Raw genomic sequence first — 24661 nt, 5'->3', positions numbered from 1 at the left:
TGTAAACACATTTAAACAGAAAAATATCCATTAAAAAAAATTGGGGGGGGGTGTGTGGAAAAGGAGCTGAAAATTGAGTCTGGGGAAACCAGGAAACAGGGACCTCAGGGACCTTACACGACGTCCCACCTGAGGACCTCCATCCCTCTCCCCACCAAAAAAATGAAAAAGAAATAAAGAAAAGAAGTGGAAATGAACAAACCAGTAACTCACCCAGGTCTTCTTCGCTTTCGGCTGCTCCTGGGAAATAAACAGCCACTCTAGGACCTGCTCTGTGCCGGGACTCTTGTGCCTCTGCCGGGGTCCTCCAGGGAGAGGCCTCTGGTCAGGGGTTTCTTGACCCAGGATGGATTTCTCCCCCTGGAGCTTTCTGGTGCCATCGCATGTGCTCTCTTGCTCCTGGAGAGGTGGGACCTGCAGACACAAGAGCAAGCTCACCTTTGCGAGCACTTTTCCTCTGGGCCCCAACCTCGGTCTCCTTTGCTGGTGAACGTGCTCACCCAGGCTGGACTGGGGGCTCTGCGGACTGTGGTCAGGGCGGTTTGGGGGGCACAAGTGAGAGGAAACAAAGTGGGGAACCCAGCACACAACCACAGCCCCCCGCCCCGCCCAGACTCTGCACAGGCCCCCAGGATCCCCGAAAGTGCGGTAACCACCCAGAGATTTAAACAACTCCGGGCAGACACTCAAGAAGAACATGACGCCAGATGGTAAGGAGGGAACGACCCTGCTGGAGGCGACATACACGAGAAATGGGCTGTGGACAAAACAGTCTGTCTCAGTAGAGCTTCTTCTCTCAATATCTGGATGTCCGTGAACAATTCACTTCATCTCTCTCGCTGAGTCTTACTTTTGTTGTTAAACATTGAGAGTAGGATGAGATCAGGGGAACAGTGTAGTCTTTTAATCTCCAAATAAAAACAAAAGTGGCCTACCAGAATAGCAAAAGAAGAAGCCCAGAGATGTCCACAGACAGACAAATGGACCCAGGTGACAGGGTTCCTCACAAACCCAGGATCCAGGCAGATGTGACCTAACTGCAGAACTGGGACGGGGGACCGGAGGCCACATGCTGCCGATCTCCAAAGTCACCCCCAACAGGAGAGCACCTCCCGAGGGGAATCTGAGCCTCTCAGGCTCAGAGTTGCAGGTGACTAAAAAAGACATTCCCAAAGTCGCTACGTGACCTAACAGCACTGTGGCCACCCAGGAACACGAGGGCCTGAGAAATAACCGCCCCTTCTACAAGGACGGGTCTTCACTGCGCGGGGAAGCTGCTGCAAATGGAGCCCAGATTGATCAGCGCAAGAAGTGAGCAAACAAAGATTCAGGCAAAGAGAGGGACAAGAGAAAAGAGATTCTGAGAATGAGAGGGGAAGGAGAGAAAAGGGAAGAGAGAAAGGCACTCGGCAGTCAGGGGGAAGGGTCCAGAGGATGCTCATTCCAGAAGCTATTATAACAACAAAATACAAGGGGTAAAACTGAGAGAAACATGTTAGGATACAGGCATGCTGAGCTCTAGGAAACACAGGGCTAGAGGCAGAAGAAAGGCTTCCTGACAAGGCTTAGCGTTGAGTCGGGTCAGGTATGTGTGTGTGTGTGTTTGCTTGTATTTCCAAAAGAATCACTGAGAGGATGAACTAGGAACTGTAAAATGGTTCCCTCCGGGGGCGGGAAGGGACAGAGCAGGAGGGACGGAGGCTTGTCTGAATGACGCTACACACTTTCTACTTTGAATCACGTAAATATTTCACATGATCTAAAAGGGGAGGGAGGGCAATCCCTAACATTGAAAATAAATGTCAACAGATACATTTATTTATACAATTGGAAACAAAACTACAACAGACAATCATTTTACCAACTGACTTAACATGCGGTATTTAACTGTGCATTCTTTGGATAAAATGGGCTACAAAGACAGACTGAACCTCATTTAGCACCCTTGTTAATGGTAACAAATTGTTATTTTAAAACCGTCTTATGTATGCTATAGGACATGACAGTTATATCACTCTTTTTAAGAAAAAAGATATCTAGCACGTGACAAAAAGTTGCAAGAGTAAAGCTTTTAACCCTCATGCAGAGCTGGTGGGAATGTAAAGTGGAGCAGCCACTTGGGACCCAGCTTGGCAGCTCCTCAGTGTTAAACCCAGAATTACTGTATTAGCCGGCGATCCCATTCTTATCTATCCGCTCAACAGAATTAAAAGCCTACACCCACAGAAACGCTTGCACACAAATGGCTCTAACAGCCTGATTCCTAATAGCCAAATACCCATCAGCGGATGAAGGGATAAATCATATGTGATCTATACACACAAAGGCACGTTATTTAGCCATAAGAAAGAATGAAGCACCGAAAAATGCTACATGATGAACTTTTGTACTATAGGTACCTGACAATTAGCTTTTGTTGACTGTAATGCAAGTGCCTGATCGTACTGAAAGCTTCTGATTTCTGAGGCACCACTTCAAAGTCATCCGTCTTAGATAAATGCACTGCCAGCCACACAGCTAGATAAGGAGACAGGCCGCCCCACCTGACGTTCTCCTCCCAGAAAGCCCTGGGTGACCTAGATAACTGCTCACTTGAGTGACCCCGCTCTTCCCTTCCAGTGCCTGAATTCTCAGCCTTATTTTAAATTCACCAATAAATAATGAACCTGCAACCCCCCCTTGACCCCAATAATAAAGGCAGAACCTCACCCCCCCTTGACCCCAGTAAAGGCAGAACCCCAGGTCCGCATTCTCGTCCTCTCCTTCTCTCTGCTGTGTGGCCCCCGGTGTGCCACGTACCCCGCAGGGTCTGTGAGTAGTAAACCTTATGTTTTCAGAGTTCCCCGATGGTTGCTGATGAGAGGCGCCTTGCAGTCACAGTAAGAACCACAAGGGCTGGTCCAGCCGTGACGCTGGCTCCAGTCAGGGAAATGTCTGTGGGGCTGCCACAAGCAGCACGGGTCCCGGCGAGCCCCACCCCAGGCGCTCTGTGTCACAGCATCATTCCTGCCAGGCTGAGACCAACACAAAACTACCTTGAAAACACTACGCTAAATGAAAGAAGCCAGATACACAGGGCCATCTCTGACATGATTCTGTTTATATAAATGTCTAGGATAGGGAAATTCTTGAACACCCCAAGTAGATTAAATGGCTGTCAGGGGATAGGGGAAGGAGGGGATGGAGAGTGGCTTGTGAATGGGGACAGGGTTTCTTCTGGAAGTAATGATAATGTTCCGAAATTGGATACGGTGATATTTAGGCAACACTGTGAATACTAAAAACGACTGAAGGTACACCTTAAAAGGGTAAATTTTATGGTATATAAATTATACCTCAATAATGCTTCTGTATAGAGTAATTTTTTTAACTTCAATGATTTTTAATAAATTGAAAGTTCTGCAACAGTCCACACATCCAGGTTTACAGCGTTCCTACTGCCTCAGACAGATTCCTCTGGAGCCGAGGCCCACGCTCACCCCCGAGCCCCAGACAACCACTGCTCTGCTCCTGTGCACAGATCTGCCTGTTCCAGACATTTCACACGACTGGGACCACACTAGGTACTGCGTCTGGCTTCTTCCGCTCAGCACAACACTTTGGAGGTTTATTCTTGTTACAGCACACACCAGCGGTTTGCCCCTTAATTGCTGAATAGTGTTCCATTTCGTCTATACGTTCACCACTTAATCCACATTTAGATTCTTTTTAGTTTTGAGCTACTATACAAGTCTTTGTGTGAACATGTCTTCCTTTATCTTGGGTAAATTCCTAGAAGTAAAACTGCTGCTCTGTACAGTAAGTTTACATCTAACCCTTTAAAGAAACTGCCGAAACCTTTACAAGGTGACTGTACTTTATACTCCCACCAGCAGTCTACAGTGGTCCCAATTTCTCTACATCCTTGTCAACACTTACTGTCTGCCTTTTTGGTTATAGCCATTGGGTATAAAGTGGGACTTCGTTATGATATGAATTTTATTTCCCTAGTGACTCATGATGTTAAACATCTTTTCCGGTGCTTACTTGCCATCTATACATCTTCTTTGGTGAAGTGTCTGTTCAAATCCTTTGCCCATGTTTTAAATTGGGTTGTCTGTCTTCTTACTGAGTTGTAAGCATCCTTCACATATTCTGAATATATCCCTGTTATCAGGTACATGATTTGCAAATACTATCTCCCGGACTTTAAATACTTGAAGTCCCGGTCTGGGACTGTGTTTTCATTTTCTGAATGGTGACTTCGAAGTTCAAAAGTTTTAATCTTGATGTGGCCCAATTTCTATCTCAAAAAGCACAACCTATGAAAGAGCTTTCTAAGAACTTTAGCCTAAGAGAAGGTCATGAATATTTTCCTCTATGATTTCTTCCAGAAATTTTATAGCTTTTGCTCTTAAAGTCTATGTTCCATTTTGAGGTAATCTTTTGGTATTGGGTGAGGTAAGAGTCACAGCTTATCTTAGAAAATTTTTCCTTGTGATACCATAAAATACGTAACATAAACTTAGTATCTTAACCATTTTAAAGTTTACAGTTCATTGGAATTCAGTACCTTCGCAGTGCTGTGTAACCATTCCCAGCAGTCACATTCATCTCCAGAACTCTTCATCTTGCAGAACTGAAACTCTATATCCTCTGAGCAGTAACTTCCCATCCTCCTCCTACCACGACTCCCTGACAACCAGCACGGACCACACTTTCTATGATCTTGACTACTCTAGGAACGGAAACCATGTTCCACAGGGTTAGCAGACAGTGTTGACTAACAGGAATTCTCGAGCTCGTCTTACAGAGCAGCAGCCCAGGGACAGCCTGGTAAACCCCCGCCTGAATCCGCCCTCAGTGACCAAGCTTCGCCTGAGTTACTAACTGTCCCCTATAGGTTACACCTCGGACGTATGGGTCACTATATCAATGGGCACTTAAGCTGTTTTCCAGAAACCTAGAGTCAGCTCTTGTCCAGTTCAAGGCAGCCAAGACCGGTTGGGACCGCTGACCCTAAAAACTGGGCCTGCACACGTGTCTGATGAATGACCGCCTGATGTCAGAGGGCCAAAACCTCCACCCTCGGATCATGCTAAGTGTCTCCATTTTTGAACACATATCCCACGAAGAAGCATGTACCCTGATACGCCTGCACAGAACACTGATTACCTCACCTTTTCCCTACTTCCAATCACTTCCCCACACCTAAGACCTCCCTGCTTCTTTATCCCGTGAATATCTCAAGTCCCTCACCTGCGAGGAGACAGATCCGACATTTGTTCTCCCATCTCCTCACTTGGCTGTCTCGTGAATAAACTCTTTCTCTGCTACAAACTGCAGCGTCTCAGCATTTGGCTTGCTGCGTGTTGGGTGAACAAACCTGGTTCAGTAACAGAACCTCACGTAAGTAGAATCTTACAGTATTTTTCCTTTTGTGACTGGCTTATTTCACTGAAAATAATGTCCTCAAGGTTCACCCATGTTGTAGCATGTGTCAGAATTCATTTCTTTTTAAGACTGAATATATACATACACACCCACACCCCATTTTGTTTATCCATTCATCTCTTAGTGAACAACTGGGTTACTTCCACCCAAAAAAGAGTAATTTCAAAAAAATAAATCTTTTAAACTCTGTAATTTGAATTGGAAATATCAACATGAATAATAAACTTTTTTCCTTTCCGAAGATCCCTAGGTCTGCCTGCTGAAACAGCCCAGAAGTAATGACATCCCAGTATCAACTGTGGTCCCTGAGCACACTCCCTACGAAAAGATACAGGCTCCTGGAGAAAAGGTTGATTCCAGATCTGGGACGGGAAATACTCAAATGAGCAGAGACTATCTTCTTGGGCCCTGAAGCAAGGAAGCCAGGAAGCCAGCTAAGACTAACAGAGTCTTCCCAAAAAGCCTCAGAGCCAAGCTGAAAGGCTCCCTTTGGCTAAGGCTGGGACAATGAAACCCTCTAAAAGAATACTGACTGCAAATGATTGAAACTAACTGTAAACAGTATTAAGATTTACGAGTTTTTTAATCATACTCAAATTAGCAAAAGGAAAAAAAATCAAATGAAAACTCACTGCTGTCACCAATGGATGTAACTAGGGCATCATCTCCTTAGTGAAAACTGGCAATTAAAGAGAAAGAGTTAAGCATGGACCTGCCATCCCTAAACAAATTGTGTCTCTGGGTAACCAAATGGTTCTGTTGATGAAGAAATGTTCTTTTTTAGAGAAGGATTCTGTAAATTCTTTCAGAGAATTCCTGCTACAAAAATGGAAAGAAGGATAGGGTTAGAAAGTCACCACTTTGTAGATGCTGTGAAATAACCGGCCGAGGGGAAGGTCATAATTGATGAAACCATTAGAAGGGCTGATGGGAAACTTCACAGCAATACCACACTGCCACCCCGACCCCACCAATCGATCTGTGCATCACCTAGAGCGAGTCAATGAGACACACGTGCCTCCTGAGGTGACAAGACAAAGCACGATCACGTATTCTTGCCAAAAACATTAATAAATCAATCTAAAGTCTCTAAAGGTAAATTTCAGTTTACCAGAAATACTGGTGACAGAAAACATGTTAAATGTGACCACAAGGAAACAGAGATAAATCTAAAATGAAGGACATTCTAAAGGACAAATGGCTCCACATCTTTAAAAAGTCAATGGGGGAAAAAAAAGAAAGAAGGATGGGTTACTCTGGATTAAAAGAGACTTAAAGTATGTAACAGTAAGAAATGTGTACCTTGTTTGGATTTTGATTTTAACTTGCCAATGTTAAAAAGGAAAATGAAATCTGAACATGGAATAATTCCATGATACCAAAGAATTATTCTGTTAGGTGTAATAGTGGTATTATAATTAGATTAGAAAATGTATGTTTTTAATGCCTAGTGATGTACGGATGAAATAACATGAGAACTGAATCTGCTTCAAAATACTTCAGAGTATTTTGGAGTAAGGTACCTTTATCCTACGCCTTAAATTTTTCCTTTGAAGAATTTTTCAAGAACAGTGACCACCACACAAGAAAATAAAGCTTTCAGAAAACAAGACAACATGAACAAGAACCAATGAAAAACAACAGAAAGAAAACCTTGTAGCCAACAGACAGTGCAATTGATGGACACTCATTATAAATCAAATATTATATTCAAGGAGAGAAAGGCAAGCCTTATGACTTGCCAAGGACTTGGACAAATAACTTAGCAAGCATATTTGAAAAAGAACTACAAAGAATTTATAGGAATGATAAAAACACATCAACTGAAGTCTCTTTAACAGCAGGTTAGGAAGAATTAGTAAACGAAAGGACAAACCGGAAGAAATCATCTAGAAAGTAGTATGGAGAGACAGATGGGCAAGAGAGGAGAGCAGTGACACACAGACTGAGAAGGTCTATCATAAGCTGCACTAGAGTCTAAAAGGAAACAACAGAGCACATTTAAAAATGGGGGGTGGGACACAGCTTTCCGACAGCAGGCAGGTATCTAATGAACATAGAAAGAATAATGAAATTAGATAAAACTCATTTGTCAACTAGCATAATAAAAACGCACACAAGAATCACCCATGCAGGCTAAATGAGTGGGTGAAAGTTTGAGGACTAAAAGGTATTTATTTCATCTCAGTATCTCCCAACAGATACTGACTTACAAAGGGAAGAGAGAGTGACTACAGGGGAGAGAACACAGACACCACCTTCACCAAGTGAGGCAAGTTCACATCAGCAGCCACGAGTGCCCCGGATGTGATGCAGGGAAGAATGCAGCACTTCTGAAACGAATCAGGAGGAGGAGCAAACAACCGGAAACTGAGGAATATTCCACAGAACGCCCTGGGCTCCGAAAACACCACGTCATGACAAAGAAGACTGAGGAACTGTTCCGGGTTAGATGAAAGAGCCAGCACAGCCCATCGCAACACATGATTCAAGTTACTCTTCTCGCATAAAGGACGGTATTTCCAAACTTTCTATAAAGGAACAATTGGCAAAATCACAATAAGACCTGTAAATGAAATAACAGCATTGTATTGATGTCAATTTCCTGATTCAGTGGTTATGTAAAAAACTGTTCTTGTTTGTGAGATGTACTGCAGTATTTAGGGGTAAAGGAACATCATGTCTGCAAATTGGTTTCAGTTAAGGAAAAAAAAATGTGTATGGAGAGAGAAAGAGGAGAGGAGCTGAGAACAGAGAGTGAGAGAGAAACTGATAAAGCAAGTGCAGCAAAATATTACTATTTGAGGAATCTGGATGAAGGTATAGAAGAACTTTTGTATTATTCCTGCAACTTTTTTAAGATCTAAAATTATGTCAAAATAAGTGAAATTTAAAAAATTTACAGCATAAATAATGTGTATAATGCCCAAACATCTTTACAGAAAGAAAAAGAATAAAAATTATCAGTCCAAAAAAAGCCAAGAGAGGAGAAAAAAAAAAAAACAGATCAGGTAGAGCAAACACAGTATAGAAAAACACAGTAAGATGGTAGATATAAACTCAAATATAACAGTAATTACGTCAATCATAACAGACCAAGTGTCTGAGTTAAGTACAAAGACTGACAGACTGATTTTAAAAAATGATGCTATTTAAAAAAACACATCTAAAAGATAAAGATACAAAAAAGTCAAAAGTTAAAGAAAAATATACGACAAGCAATTAACCAAAAGGAGGCTCCTACAGCTATAAGAATACAAAACAGACTTTGAGACAAAAAAAGGATTCCTGGACATAAGGTGACTCCACAATCATCAAAGGCTCGAGTCACAAGGACAATGTAGTTTTCAGCTTGTCTGGAAGGGGTGAGCAGCCTGCTCCAAGTCAGCCAAGCGGGTGACAGGCCGCCACGTTACCTGACACCCCTCCCCCCCAGACCCTAGAGCTGAGTGCTGAGCCAGCTCCAGAGGGCTGATGGCGGCCGGCCACTCCCGGCCCACTGCTGGCAGCACACAGGGGCTCCCTCTGCCCGCAGCCTCCTTCTCCCTCGCCTTCACACGGCTGATTCCACAGGTCCTTTGAGAGCAGCTGCCAAGGTCACTTCCTGGGCTTCCCTCTGCCCCAGCGCGAATCCCGTGGCCACCCGGCCTGCCCTCTGTGCCCTCTCTCAACTCCCAGGGCTGCCTTTGACCCGTGTATCCTCCGTGCCTAACCGGTACCTGGAATATATAAACGAGGGTGCGCGAGGGTTGTTAGTTTTGAAAGACTAATTCATGAACACTGCCACATTTTAACAGGAAATTATCGGGGCTTCCTTGGTAGTGCCGTGGTTAAGAATCTGCCTGCCAGTGCAGGGGACACGGGTTCAATCCCTGGTCTGGGAGTATCCCACATGCCGCGGAGCAACTAAGCCCGTGCGCCACAACTACTGAGCCCACGAGCCACAACTACTGAAGCCCGCAGCCTAGAGCCCATGCTCTGCAACGGGAAGCCACCGCAGTGAGAAGCCCGCGCACCTCGACGAAGAGTAGCCCCCGCTCGCCACAACTAGAGAAAGCCCGCGCGCAGCAACGAAGACCCAACACAGCCAAAAATAAATAAATAAAATAAATAAAACTTTATATAAAAAAAAAACAGGGAATTATCATTTTAACCTTTAATTCGCCAAGAGGGTCAGTCTGGGCGCAGCTGAAGACACCCAGCCTGGTATGCACGGGAGCACGGGCCAACCTTCCTCAGAAAGGCCCCGTCAGGCAGAATTCCCTTCTCTCTCCCACACCCCCTTGCATCAGTCTTGAAGCCCCAACTCACTGCACTGCAAACTATGCTATTAGCATGTCGTGGTGGTGACCGTGGTGACGGTGTTTGGCAGTGGTCCATGGGAGCAGAGGCCCTGCCCAACGCTGGAGAAAAAGGGAAACAAGGTTCCCTGGTTTAAAATAAGTCAACTAGGGCTTCCCTGGTGGCGCAGTGGTTGAGAATCTGCCTGCCAATGCAGGGGACACGGGTTCGAGCCCTGGTCTGGGAAGATCCCACATGCTGCGGAGCAACTGGGCCCGTGAGCCACAACTACTGAGCCTGCGCGTCTGTGCTCTGCAACAAGAGAGGCCGCGACAGTGAGAGGCCCGCGCACCGCGATGAAGAGTGGCCCCCGCTTGCCACAACTAGGGAAAGCCCACGCACAGAAACGAAGACCCAACACAGCCATAAATAAATAAATTATAAATAAATAAATAAATAAAATAAGTCAACTCCTACAGGAGAGGAGGACACAGAAAATCTTTCCAAGCCCCTAGGAATGGAGACTCCCTGAAGTGAATTTGTAATGACACATTTAAGGGAGGGAAGTGTCAACAGCAGAAAGTAGCCAAAATGAAAAAAGAAAACCTGCCAGTAAGTGCCCAGCATCCTCCGAGGAAAGAAACAGAGACTTAGGGGCTCACAGGCCTCAGTGCAACGTACGTCACCGCCGAGGACCACCTCCCTCTGCTCTGAATTCACACTCGTCTACAGCCTTCTAATTACTAGGTATCACCCTGGATACCCAGGAGGGGACACCCAGAATATGGGTCGAGGATGTCACCGGCCACAGGAAAGGGACCCCTATGTTGCACAGTTTTAAAATGTCCTGCATATGATATCCTTTCCGCTTTCAGCGCATCCCTGAGTGGGGTCATCCACATCTCTCATTCCCCAGGGACTGGGCCACACACACCCACTGCGACCAGGGCACGGCAAGGGACTTAACTACTCTTGAGTCCAAGGAGCAGCTGATCAGTTATTGTTTACCCATTTTGGGTAAACAATAACTACTCCTAGGGCCCAGGAGGCTAGAATCTCTGTCTCTTGAGAAATTCTCAGGCTATACCCTGAGGCAGTAGAGTACACTGGCCAGGGAAATGGGTGTAGGGCCATCCCACGCAGGTTCAAATCCTGGCTCTACACAAACCAGCAGTGTAACCTGGTCCCAAGAAGAGGTACTGATGAATGCCTGCACCAGATGCAGCACAGAACCCCACGCACAGTGAGCGCTGAGCATTCACACTGGGCTGGAATGGTAAGAAATACACGACTACTTACACAAGATAAACCACTCTAAAAAGTGACAACGGACTAGGTGAAAAGCATAAGCTGGTTGTCAGAAAAGAGGACTCATGTTTCAAACATCTCCGTTTCCACTGCTCCAGGCAACACCTCCTCCGCCTCTCGTCTGCACCCCTGCAGTCGACCATTCTCCACTGAGCAGCCAGAGGGGCTCTGAAAAGCCCAACCCCCTTTCCTAACACAACAGCTTCCCAGCCTGATCGGGCCTCTGGCCCCCTCCGTGTCTGTCTGCTCCCCTCCCCTCCCCGCCAACCCGGGCCACACAGGCCTTCCTTCCCTGCTACAAAGGCACGGACCCTCCCCCACCTCGGGTCCTTGGCGATGGCTGTTCCCACCCTGCATGTTCACGCACCTGCTCTTCCCAAGTCTGGCTACTCTGGTAACTCACACCTGCAAACGTCACCTCCTCCATGGGACCTTCCCCAAACACCCAATCTTTCACATCAACCAATGTTAATTCCATGTACAACACGACAACGACGTTTCCTGTTCACTTGTAAGTAGTTTCTCCATCATTTACATGGCATCTGCCTTCCTCCACCAGAGTGCAAACTCCCCAAAGCATGGATCCTGTCAATCTCGTTCACCACCACATGCCTGGACCTGGAAGGGGGCCTGGCACAGAGTGGGTGCTCAATAAATACCTGGAGACTGGAAACATGATGAACACTTCAAAGACCAAAGCCTGGGATTTGTATCTATCAGTTAGTTCACTCTTCCGCCCGAGACGGTACATGTTGCCCTGTTAAGAACTCAGAGCAGGGAGGGCTTCCCTGGTGGCGCAGTGGTTAAGAGTCTGCCTGCCAATGCAGGGGACACGGGTTCCAGCCCTGGGCCAGGAAGATCCCACGTGCCGAGGAGCAACTAAGCCCGTGTGCCACAACTACTGAGCCCGTGTGCCACAAGTACTGAGCCAGAGCTCTAGAGCCCATGAGGCACAACTACTGAGCCCACGTACCACAACTATTGAAGCCCGCACGCCTAGAGCCCATGCACCGCCACGAAGAGTAGCCCCCCCTCACCACAACTAGAGAAAGCCCATGTGCAGCAACAAAGACTCAACGCAGCCATTCTGGGTTTGAATTCTGTCTTCTGCTGAATGATCCTGGCAGACTGCCTGCCTCTCTTTGTCACCTTTCCTTGTCTTTAAATGGGGCTAAGAGTCCTACCTTCCTATGAGGCTGCTGTGAGGATCAGTTTGTATCTGTAAAGTGCTGAGACCCATGGCTAGGAAGAGGAGACACTGTAGAAATGTTAACTAGTATTACTGAAGGTGTAAAGTTTTCCTTATACAAGTCCTCTGCATTGCTCAGGTTTTTAGTACTTTCACCTGCTCTACTGCCATTTGTAAATAGGCTAATCTCCCTCATTATAACTTCTAAACAGATACAATTTATAAACAGGAAACGCACCGACTTTTAGACTGATTTTGTACCAAGGAATCTTCCTGGATTCTCCTCAGGCTACCACTCTCTTCCCGCAACCACAGGGCACACTGACTCAGCCCACATGGCTGGCTTCCCGCCTCACTCCCACATCTGCGACGGACCGCTGCTCCCTCTACCCCACTCCTTCCTCTCCTGCCCAGCAAACACCTACTCACACTCTGCTCTGGAAACATCACAGCAAAACCCACCACCACCATCACCACCAAGTCCGATTTGGACTTCTGTGACGCAACAGTACTTGACCTCCCTGGGGCATCTCACATGGCAACCATTTTTGAGGTTTCTTTTTCTTTGACTCTGACACACAAGTCTCTCCATTTCTCTCATTCCTATGGGGCTGCCCAACCTCCAGCCCCTCCTCCGCCACCTTCCCTTGCCCACCCCCGAGCACTGCCCTCGGTGCTCTTCCCAGGGCACATGTGCTCCTTGAGCTAATCTGGCTATACCCACTCAGTGATACCTGTCCAGACCATTCTCTCGAGACAGATGCCTACCCATGTGCCCACCAGCACCCGCAGGGTCCCACCGTATCTAAAGGAAATGTCCACCCAGCCCTCCGTAACAACTCTGACGGTCTTCCCTAACTCAGGTAATGGTACCACTCCCAACCCAGGCCCACAGGGCAGACCTCCAGCACTTATGCCTGGCTCTGCTGGCTTGCTCACCACCAGCACCCAACTAGTTACCAAGTCCAGTTGCTTCTGACCCTTTATTCTCCCTAGAGGATAAAATCCAAGTGTTTTTTTTTTTTTTTTTTTTTTGGCCGTGCCGTGCAGCTTGCGGGATTTAAGTTCCCCGACCAGGGATTGAACCCGGGGCCATGGCAGTGAAAGCACCGAGTCCTAACCACTGGACAACCAGGGAAGTCCCCAAATCCAAGTTTTTCATGTGATCCTCAAAGCCCTCTACGATCCAATCTCTGCCTATGGCTCTGGCCTCATTTTTTAATACACACTCCACCACCACCGTCACCTACAAAACCATAAACTCTACATTTCAGCAACTGTAAAGTGTTCCAAGGTCACCAACATACTACATCACTTTAAGCCTCTCAAATTGGCACATTGCTTCCTTTTCCTAGGCTGACCTTCAGTCCCTTGTTCACCTCATTCACCTTTCAAATCTCAGTTTAAGACTCCCTTATTAATCCCTAAAGCATTTCTTGGGGTGTCGTTACTTCCAAAACTGGCCCTGTGCTGTGTGTCTCCATACACTTCCACGGCCGACTCTCGGAGGACCCCTAACGTGCCATTGTGCTCATACATTTTCTTGCCCACAATTCCCACCAGACCATGGCTCTTCCAAAGCAGGAACGACCTACCTTCGCACCTTTAGCACCTGCCCCAGGGTGCTCAACAAAAGACAATAAACAAAACTGTTGAATAACCGAAGGGACAAATGCATAACTTCCCAAATGAGGCCCCAAAATCTTAAGACACGGAAAGAAAAAACTAAGAAAATGTGTCGAAGAAATTGGAAAATGCATCATGACCCCTCGTTTAACTCAAGGCTCAAGGTACAGAATTGGCAGAAAAGAGACTGAAAGAAGGAGTAAAGTAACAGTCTGACGACAAGAAGCACTTCCGGACGGCTCAACGTCATCTTAAAGGAGGCGCAGTGGCTTGGAAGCCCCACGCAAGCTCCAACCCTGGAAAAGATGGATGAGCACACGTCGGTGTTCAGGGCGCTTTTCATAAACGAGAGAAAACCCCCCGACTCACCCAGACGGCAGCCGTCCGGACCCTGGTGGCCATCCTCACGGCCAGTTTTGTGCGCCCTGAGGGGGGTGGCAGGACCCGACGGCTGCGCGAGAAGAGAACCGTGAGGGAACCAGTCTCCCCGCCACTCCCACGCCCACGCGGGACCCTCCTGCCACCCCCCGAGGACCCGCCCCTCCCTTCCCACGGCCGGGCCTCCTTCCCTCACGCAGCGGCGGGGCTCCCCAGCTCCGCCCCCACCTACACACACGCGATCGGCTCAGGGCAGGCGCGGGGGAGGCCAGACTAGTCTGCACGGTCCCGCCGCCCTGACACGGGAGGGACTCGGCGCGCGCGGCTCCCCCAAGCCCTGAATCGGCAGCGGGAGATGCGGGGGAGACCGGCTCCGCAGCCGACCTCCCGGATCTGCAGCCAGAGCCGCTCAATCCTCGCTCTCGACTGTGCGGCGCCCGCTCTGGGTGCTTCGGCGACGGCCCTCGGGCAGACGAGGTCGGCACGCTCCAGCTCAGGTCCCCACTACGGGCAGGGGACGCAAACCACCCACCACGACTCTCCCGGCTGGTGCCGAGCCGACGGCGGCCGCTAGGGACGCACAGGAAATGCGTCAGGGCAACCCGAGGGCAGGACGAACTACAACTCCCGGAAGCCTCTGCGGGCGTTCCTCCTGCGCGGGGCGGCTCCAGCCGAGGGCCGCCGGGAGGGAGCGCTGCGGCCGCGAAGCGCAGGCCCTTCCCGCCCCACCTCTGGGCGCGGGCGCGCAGGCTTTCAGTGATACAGAGGATTAAAATAATTGACAGCAATAGCGCAAAGGCTGGAGGCATATAAATTCAGTTAAAAGTGTTCTAAGGTTCCTGCTTTTCCAAATGGTAAAAGTCCTAATTTATAATTTAATAACGCAAAGATTCGTTCCGTTGTATAAGTGACATTTATTTTCCAGGAAAATTAGGAGTGGCATTGTCTTCCTTTGGGGATGGGGGTGGGGGAATCCTTTAAATGTCTGGCTTAATATAAAACAGCTGCAGTCTCATATGTGCTTCTGCATTCACTCTGTTGCATGTGTTTCTTATGTGTAAGTATCAATATATGAAAAAATCTGGCCTCACATAGGTATGTATCAATAGTTGGAAAAGGACAGGGTATTTTAATGTACTTAGATAACTGCATATTCTTTGCAGTAAAAGCTGAACAAGGAATAGGTCAGTTTCAGTGTATGATCTGAAACCAGAGAGGTGAGCTTTTTCTACTCTATTATATTAAAACCCATTGGTCTGTCTTGCACTTTGAATGCATAGTTTTATCAGGCATGATTTTGTAACAACATGCATTGGTCATTTGGAAAATATTTGTTCACTGACTAATGCAGATCTTCCAAACACTGACACCTCTCCTTATACAACATGAAAGCTCGTATTCATCAATATCATTATTGATCTTAAGTACTGGGAATCTGTGAAGTTCACAGTGGCAGATACAAGATTCCAGAATTCTGTTTGCACTTGAAAACTCTAGCTTTGTATTGGCAGACAATGCTGGCTGGCACTTGTTCCCCTTGTGTGACAGCTTACTTGGTTGGCAGTTGAGAATGTGTCTGCCTCACCCACGTCTGCCTCATATTTCAGTCCTGCTTTCACGCAAAGTTCAGCTCCCAACTCACATAATCACAGAAGTGCATTTTCTGGAGACAGATATGGAACTTCAGGATGCAGCACAGAATATTTGTTGCATAGATACTAAAAAGATATGGACTCAAGAGTTAAGATTTAATAAAGTTAGTTTTCACTGCTCCATCAAGGACATCCAGAAGCAAAATTGGTCCTTTTCTCTTCTTTTTTTAACTGTGAATGTGATGATGAAGAACATAATGACGACTAATAAATGTCTTTGATGCCACTTCCTGGATGCATGGGGAGTGCCCATAGTGGTACCCCTGTGGCTTTTGCACCATCAGAGCAAGTTCAACACAGTAGGCAACATCTTGAGTTTGGAATATCAGTACTCGCTGCAAACCTCTTTCAACTTTTCTGTATGTTTGAAAATTTTCATAATAAAATATTGGAGGAAAATATTGTGGAAGAGACAAACTTTTCAATAAATTGTGCAAGCCAAAAATAAATAAATAAATAAATAAAAATTGTGCAGGAACAATGAGATAGCTATACAAGAATAGAAAAAAAACTGCTGTCTCACAATATATTTAAAATAAATTCTAAATAGATTAAATATGGGACTTCCCTGGTGGTGCAGTGGTTAAGAATCCTCCTGCCAATGCAGGGGACATGGGTTCGAGCCCTGGTCTAGGAAGATCCCACACACGGTGGAGCAACTAAGCCCGTGAGCCACAACTACTGAGCCCGTGTGCCACAACTACTGAAGCCTGAGCACCTAGAGCCCATGCTCCACAACAAGAGAAGCCACCGCAATGAGAAGTCCGCACACCACAACAGAGAATAGCCCCAGCTCCCCGCAGCTAGAGAAAGCCCGCATACACCAACAAAGACCCAACGCAGCCAAAAATAAAAATAAATAAATTTATTTTTAAAAAATAGATTAAATATTAAACGTGGAAAGGAAGGCTCTACAGGTTTTAGGTTGAAATGTAGAGTTAGCATCCTTTGCCCACTGATTTGTTAACCAATCCCTGTTATCTACTAAGTTCTCATGTTGTGTTAGTTTTCTGTGCTGCTGTAACAAAACAAACTTGGTGGCTTAAAACCACACACATTTATTATCTTACAGTTCTGAACGTCGAAGGTCCGACACAGGTCTTCCCGGGCTAAAGCAAAGCGTTGGCAGGGCTGCATGCCCTTCTGGAGGCTGCTGGGGAAAACCCTCTCCTTGCCTTTTCCAGACTTTAGAGGCCAAGAGCATTTCTTGGCTCAGGCCCCCGTCTTCCACCTTCAGAACCAGCAACAGAGGGCTGAGTCCTCCTCGCGCCGCGTCGCTCTGGTCTCCTTTTCTGTCTCCCTCTTCCACCTTTAAGGACTTGTGTGATGACATTAGGCCCACACAACAGTCCAGGATAATCTTTCTATTTTAAGATCTGCCTGTTGTTTTTCTTTCTTTTTTTGTTGTTTGGCTGCATTGGGTCTTTGTTGCTGCACGCGGGCTTTCACTAGCTGTGGTGACCAGGGTCTACTCTTTGTTGCAGTGCGCGGGCTTCTCATTGCAGTGGCTTCTCTTGTTGCAGAGCACGGGCTCTAGGCACGTGGGCTTCAGTAGTTGTGGCACACGGGCTCAGTAGTTGTGGCATGCGGGCTCTAGAGCACAGGCTCAGTAGTTGTGGCTCGTGGGCTCTAGAGCGCAGGCTCAGTAGTTGTGGCGCACGGGCTTAGTTGCTCCATGGCATGTGGGATCTTCCTGGACCAGGGCTCGAACCTGCGTTCCCTGCATTGGCAGGTGGATTCTTAGCCACTGAGCCACCAGGGAAGTCCCTGCTGGCTGTTTTTCAAATGAAGCTCTACCGTTTACTAGCTACATGATTTGGGGCAAATTACTTAAAATTTCCAAACTCTAGTGCCCTTAACTGTAGGGGAATAATATTATGCTCCTCCTAGGGCTATAGACAGAGAAAAACCTAATGCATTAAGGGGCTTCGCAGATTGGCTATCTCATATCAAGCTGTCTATGATGAAGATGCGTTACAAAAATAAAAACCACCATACATTCGTTATTAGCGTTCGCTTCGAGATGCAGATTTTCTTGTTTCCCAGAAATCCTTGGTTTTCCGATTTTGTAAAAACAACTTTATTGAGGTTAAAAGTTACACACAACAACCTGGATCCAGCTAAAGTGTCCAGTTCAATGAGTTTAACAAATGAAGACAGTCATGGAACCACTACCACAACCAAGACACAGGTCACCCCCAGTGGTCCCCTTATGGTCCTGTTTGCAGTCAATTGCTCTCCCACCCGGGCCACAGGTGACCCCCGACCTCTCTCCTTTATCTATTACGCTTTCTAGAACTTTATACATGGGAGTCATATAGTATGTACTCCTTTGTGTCTGAATTCTTAGAATGCTTTTAAGATTTAACCATTTAGCCTTGCAGGGCTAGACTACAATGTGTTTTATCTACTCACATGCTGTGAATTATTATACATGACATCTGTTGAGTTTACTGTATTTGTGTTTGTTCTGGTTTTAGGCGATCACAATGCTTAACATTCAGGCACACGTTTTTGCATGAACATATTTTCACTTCTCTTGGTTATTTACCTAGGAATGGAATTGATGGGTCACGTGGTAACTGTATGTTTAGCCTTTTGAAGACATGCCAAACTGTCCTCCAAAGTGGCTGTACTGTTCTATAATCCCACCAGCAACGTGTGAGGGTTCCAATCTCTCCAATCCTCAATAACTAGCCTTATCTTTTTTATCTTAGTCATGCTACTAGATATGAAGTTCTATATCCTCCTGGTTTTGACTTGCATTTCCCTAATGACTGATGCTGTCGAGCATTTTTACAAGGGTTTACTGGCCATCTATACACATTCTTTTGTGAAGCATCTGGCAAATCATTTTGCACATTTTTTTGTTCACCTTCTTACTGTATAATTTATGAGTTAGTTATGAGCATCCTTTGTATTCTGGATACAAGCCCTTGTCAGATATACATATTGTTAATATACCAGCCTATGGATTGCCTTTTCATGTTCTTTTCAAAAGAGCAGAAGTTTTAAAATTTTTATTAAGTCCAATTTATCATTTTTCTTTTATGATTCATGCATTTTGTTCTATCTTTTCTTATACACAAACATTTTCTCCTATGTTTCCTTCCAGATATTGAAAATTTCTAGCTTTTGCATTTAGGTTTGCAATGCATTTTGAGTTATTTCTGGATGTGATGTGAGATAAGGGGAGGGTTTTTTCCATACAAATATCCAGTTGTCACACCACCCCTCATTTAAAAGAATGTCTTTTCCACATTGAGTTATTTTGGCTCTCATGTCAAAATTTAATTGACAATATATGTGTAGGTCAATTTCTGAACTCTCTGTCCTGTTTTATTGATCTATATCCACCCTCATGCCATCATTTTATTAGTATAGTTCTATAGTAAACTTTGAAATTAGGTATTGTAGGCCCTACAACCTTATCCTTTTAAAAAAATTTCTTTGGTTATTCTAGGTCATTTGCATTTCCATATAACTTCCTGATTAGCTTGTCAGTTTCCACACAAATGCCCCTGAACTTAAAGATTAGTTTGCGGAGAATTGCACTCCTACTATATTGAGTTTGTCCATCCTTGACCATGGTGTATTTCTTCACTTATAATATTTATTACATGCTCTCTATTATGTGTTCTTGAATTTCTTTCAGCAATGTTTTATACCTTCGCTGTACAGATCTTGTTCAATTCATTAAACATATCTAAGTATTTCATATTTTTGTATCATTGTGAGATTGTATTTCTGATTTCATTTACAAATTGTTCACTGCTTGTACATATCAATTTTTGTATATTGATCTTGTATCCTGCAACCTTGCCAAATTCCCTTATTAAAGTTCCAGTAGCTTATTTGTAGACAAGAACTTTTGAAGAGAAAACATTCCATCACTGAAAAGATTGTCTTCCTGATCCTAAAAGTAATATATATTCTCTGAAGAGACTTTGAAAAGTACAAAAAAAAAAAAAAAAAAAAAAAAAAAGAAAGAAAGAAAGAAAAGCAAACACCAATTCTCCCAATATGTAGGTTAATTGCTATTAATCTTTTGACAAATCTCCTTAGAGTTTTGAGCAAGATTCATTTCCGTTTTTTGAAATTCATTTATTTTTACATATCTGAGCTTACTTGGTATTGACAATTATTTATCATGCATTTTTTGTACATCACAAGGACATTTTTTATGTTACCAAGCTTTCTGTTTGTGTAACCTTAATGTCTATAAATAAAAATTTTTCTATTATACATTTTTAATATTACAAATTTTGCAGTATTATAAGTACTGTTTCAGTGATCATCCACAGAAATACATTCCTTAGAGTGTGAATAATAGTAACATTATTATTATTAATACCTAAGACATACAGTACTTCCTATGTGCCAGGCACTGTTTCAAGTACTTTACACAGTATCTCACTTAATCCACACAACTATCCTCGGACATAGGTACCAGCAGTAGTATCTCCACTACACAGTTCAGGAAAACTGAGCCATACGTTATCGGAAATTCTAAGAGGCCCAGCTACGGGGCTCGTCTTTTACGCCCAGAGAGAACCACTGCTTTTAATGAAAACCACTTCTGGTAGGAGTATGTTACATACGTGAATGGTGTGTAATCACTGAGGAGTTACTCAGCCATAACTGAGGCGCCAGGAGGTTCTCAAAACGTGAGGCCTTCATCCCAACTGTGCCAGAAGAGTGAGCTGTGGCCTCTTGCTCCTGCAGTTCTCAGGTCTCTTGAGTCTAACAAGCATTTCTAGATTAGTCCTGGGAGAGACAGCAAGGTCGTCGTCCTGTTATTCTCAACAATCTTTATATCGTTCAACAATCAGTGAGCATCTAACATATACACATTGTTTGCTGGAAAGTGGCAAATAATGGTCAGTTCCTACACACACAAGATCCATTTACAGAATGAAACAGAGGATTAAAACAGATTCTCTTTCTAAATCTTTTTTGGGTCATGGACTTACCAGAGAATCTGAAGATTAGGTTCCTCTCTCTTAAAGGGAAAACCTCCGTACAAAGAGAATGCTTTTGAATGCAATATTAAAAGCTGTTTACTGATCCTCAGAAATGCATCCATATACCCACTATGGGTCAGTGATTTCCTTGGTTGGTAAGTTCTGATGCAGGTAAAGGGGAAAACATGTGTGACTGGAAGCGAAGTGAGAACTCCATCAGTTCTTACTGGCAATCAAGCAGTTTAAAGTGAATGACAGACACTAGAGTGGGGCAATAATGTAATGTTAACAATCACACCTAATGTAATAAAGCACTTCATACACATGAGGCATGTTCTAAGCTCTTTATATGTTTACTTGTTTGCTCCTCACCACGATCCCATGAGGTAAGTAATGTTATCCCTAATTTGCAGAGGAGGACATCTGTTAGTTAGGTACAGAGCAGCTAGGCAACATGCCCAATTTCACCCAGCAAGGGAAGGACAGAGGTGGGAGTTCAACTTGGGGACCCCAGCTCAGACGCATACTCTTAACCACTGTTTTCTTCATAAAGATACAAGCAGTGCTGTGTCTATTTTAGGAGCATACTTGCTCCAAGTATTGCCCGGGTACATGCTCCCACTCAAATGGAGCCTCTCCCTGGCATGTTCAAGTATCCAATGCTCCTTTAGGTCCCAACATCCAGAGGATCATTGTGTTTAACCTCCCAAGAGTCTTTGGCAGCCTGTCCCAAGGACCACAACTCTATGACCCCAAACAACTTAGAATTAATGGGAAAGTTTGCTAGCAGGAGGTTCTCAAACTTCCTTCATAGTAGAATAGGAGAAACCGTATATCCTTTTTTAATATTTAAAAGCGTCTTCAAATAATTATTACAGTGACACCTAATAGACTATAAAACTCACTCATAATTCCCTTATCTAACAAGTCAATTCTGTTCATTTATCCATAGATACATTTTCAATTGTTACCCACATGCAAATATATTTAAACTGGATACTAATAGTAGTAAATGTGTTCTTCCTTCTCTGCCTCACATGATAAGATTTTCCCTGCTGCTAGCCAAAATGTGGTTTATATCAGACACATAAAACAGACTAAACACTACGAAGTGTCCCAGGAGAGAGGGACAATCAAGTAAAAAATGGCATCTTAATTCACTGGAATATCATTTTCCACTGTTTGTTACAATAACTATACCCATTTTTTATTCCCCTCAGCAGCAACTCTCATTTATTTGCCTTTTTGAGGTAGCACTCTCATTTATTTTTTTGAAGGAAACAAAGCTGGATCATCTATCAGTAACTCACTTACTTAATCGTTCCTTCTCAGATTTTAGCATTTAATGCTGGGGGAAGAATGCTCCCAGTCCAACTACTTTTGTGGGAATTTGGGAAAAGAAGACAATCTAATATACTAAAGTGAAATTTGTGTGTTTTTCCCACTCCAGGACCAATTCTCTAGTGCACGAAAGGGTAGTAACAAGACTGAAAGCAGCTCCTCTCCAGAAGGAGTTCTCCAATGCTAAATAAAGTTATTGCTCTTTGTGAAGAATTCCATATTTATTACATTAATATGCATTTTCTCTAATATGATTTGTCTGGTATCTAATAAGATTAGGGCTATTAACAAGTGCTGTCCCACACTGATTACATGTTAGGAACTGCTCTCCGGTGTGAGCTATTTGATATACTATACGTGGAGAGTTCTGGCTGAAGATGATCCCACACTGATTACATTTATAGGTCTCTTCTCCAATGTGAACCCTCTGGTGCTTAATAAGGTCATTCTTCCGAATGAAGGCTTTCCCACACTGACAGCATTCATATGGTTTCTCTCCAGTATGAATTCTCTGGTGCACAATGAGGGCAGAACTCTGGCTGAAGGATTTTCCACAGTCATGGCATGCATATGGTTTCTCCCCCGTATGGGTTCTCTGATGTGAGAAAAGGTGAGAGCTTCGACTAAAGCATTTTCCGCAATCTTTGCACTCAAAGGGCTTCAGCCCAGTGTGAGTTCTATGATGGACAACAAGGTGAGACCTCTGGCTGTAAGACTTCCCGCAGTCACTGCATTCGTAGGGCCGCACCCTAACATGGGTTCTCTGGTGCAGAATGAGATGCGTGCTCTGTCTGAAAGACTTCCCACATTCGGCACACTCATAAGGTTTCTCTCCAGTATGAGTTCTCTGGTGCCGAATAAGCCTGGAGCTATGAACAAAAGACTTTCCACACTGATTACACGTGTACAGTTTGTCTCCTGTGTGAGTCCTCTGATGGGTAACAAGGTGAGAGAACCAGCTGAAGGACTTCCCACATTCTTTACATTCATAGGGTTCCTCACCAGTATGAGTCTTTTGATGTCCAATAAGGTGAGAACTCCGGCTGAAAGATTTTCCACATTCTTTACACTCATAGGGTTTTTCTCCAGTATGAATAAGCCGGTGCCTGGTAAGATTAGAGCGCCAGCTGAAGAATTTTCCACATTCCTTACATTCATAGGGTTTCTCTCTATGTGTACCCTTTGATATACCAAGGGATGTACCATGAGTAAGAGAGTTGTTATCAGGGCATCTGTATGATTTATCTCCTGCTTGAGTTCTTGCAAATTGAAGAAGGTGAATGTTTTGACAGAAGGTTTGACCAGAGTCATTACTGTTGCTTGCATAACTTTCCTGATGACCACTGAAAACCAAATCATGTTTCAAAGTTTTAGGATGTGAGTCATGTTTATGGAAATACTCTCGCAGTACTAGCTGAGCAGGAAGAAGACAGTTTCCCCTGTATTTCCCATTTTCACAGACTCTCTCCTGAGGAAGTGCTTTCTTTTGGGTGAATGCCACTTGCCTCAGATGTCTCTCCTGGCTGCCCTGGGGCCTGTCCAACTGACCTTCACGTGTCCAGACTTCTTCCAGTGACAAATACCAGAGATCACTCTTTGCCATTCTTTTCATTTTAACATCACAGGAGTGTTTATCTTTAGAAATGCTCTTACTGGAAGCTGATGATTTAACTTCAACTGCAGTCTCCAAATCTGAAAGAAATGGAAAAGCTTTACATAACTAAAAAAAAGTATTAAGGTCAGAATGGTAGGATATGTGTAGAAAAAAGTATGTAAGTCATGCAGAGTTGCTTTTAAATATGGTTTTGTAACCTTGACAGAGAGTGAGAAAGGGAAGGAAGGCCCATTAACAGGAAATGGGCCGGGCTATAATATGCACATAAAAGGAGCAAAGAGGGTAAGAGAAGCCACAGGACTGGCTACGACACATGGGATCAGGATATTCAGTGCTGGGGTGGCAATTAAGGAAACCCAGAAAGCGCTGCACTGCCACGATCTAACCTATTAATGATAAAAGAACCTGACGTGTCTCCTTGCTGCCAGGCCCTTCCCCGACATGAACTCTTCACATTCCTAAACCATGAAAGCAGCCACGTGGCAGGAAATGGCTTCTATCTATGCCACCAAAGCGGTACAGAATGATTACATGTGACTGACAGAGCAAACCTCTCAGAAAGGCCATGGGGTCGGCTGGCAGGGTGACTGCACAGAAGGGACCCAGATACAGGTTCTAACCTACACTTTGCTACTACTAGTGGTGAATTTAGACAAGTTGCTAAAGTTTTCAAAAATCATATTGCTTCTCTGTCGTTTAAGGACCTATAAGGTTATCCTAAGTATCATATAAGGTGGGAGCTCATCACCGAAGCAGTACGGTTTGTAATGCTCACTGGTATCATCATCCCCATCTTCTACTTTGATTCCTTTGCTCTGAGACACCAAGACTTAATTAAAATTGACAGGACTAATGCAGGACACTAACTCAGAAC

General features: G+C 44.8%; 1 protein-coding gene across 9 annotated transcripts in view; it reads right to left on the bottom strand.

Annotated features, from left to right (window-relative positions):
• Positions 1 to 24661, bottom strand: part of LOC132595715 (zinc finger protein 140) — a 113038-nt gene that overhangs the window by 31791 nt on the left and 56586 nt on the right. For 3 of the 9 annotated variants that reach the window (XM_060293295.1, XM_060293293.2, XM_060293294.1), the window contains one exon: positions 19938 to 23864. In XM_060293295.1, coding sequence (XP_060149278.1) covers positions 22402 to 23864 — 1463 coding nt within the window. In that variant the 3' untranslated portion in view covers positions 19938 to 22401. Of the gene's footprint in view, positions 1 to 213; positions 2645 to 14206; positions 14289 to 14443; positions 14772 to 19937; positions 23865 to 24661 lie in introns of those variants that run through there. The other 6 variants (XM_060293296.1, XM_060293289.1, XM_060293291.2 and 3 more) reach the window with 6 other exon arrangements.

Source organism: Globicephala melas, unplaced genomic scaffold, assembly GCF_963455315.2.
Source record: "Globicephala melas unplaced genomic scaffold, mGloMel1.2 SCAFFOLD_138, whole genome shotgun sequence".
Taxonomy (NCBI): Eukaryota; Metazoa; Chordata; class Mammalia; order Artiodactyla; family Delphinidae; genus Globicephala; species Globicephala melas.
Note: the sequence above shows the minus strand (reverse complement) of the source record. Positions and strands in the feature narration are given on the sequence as shown.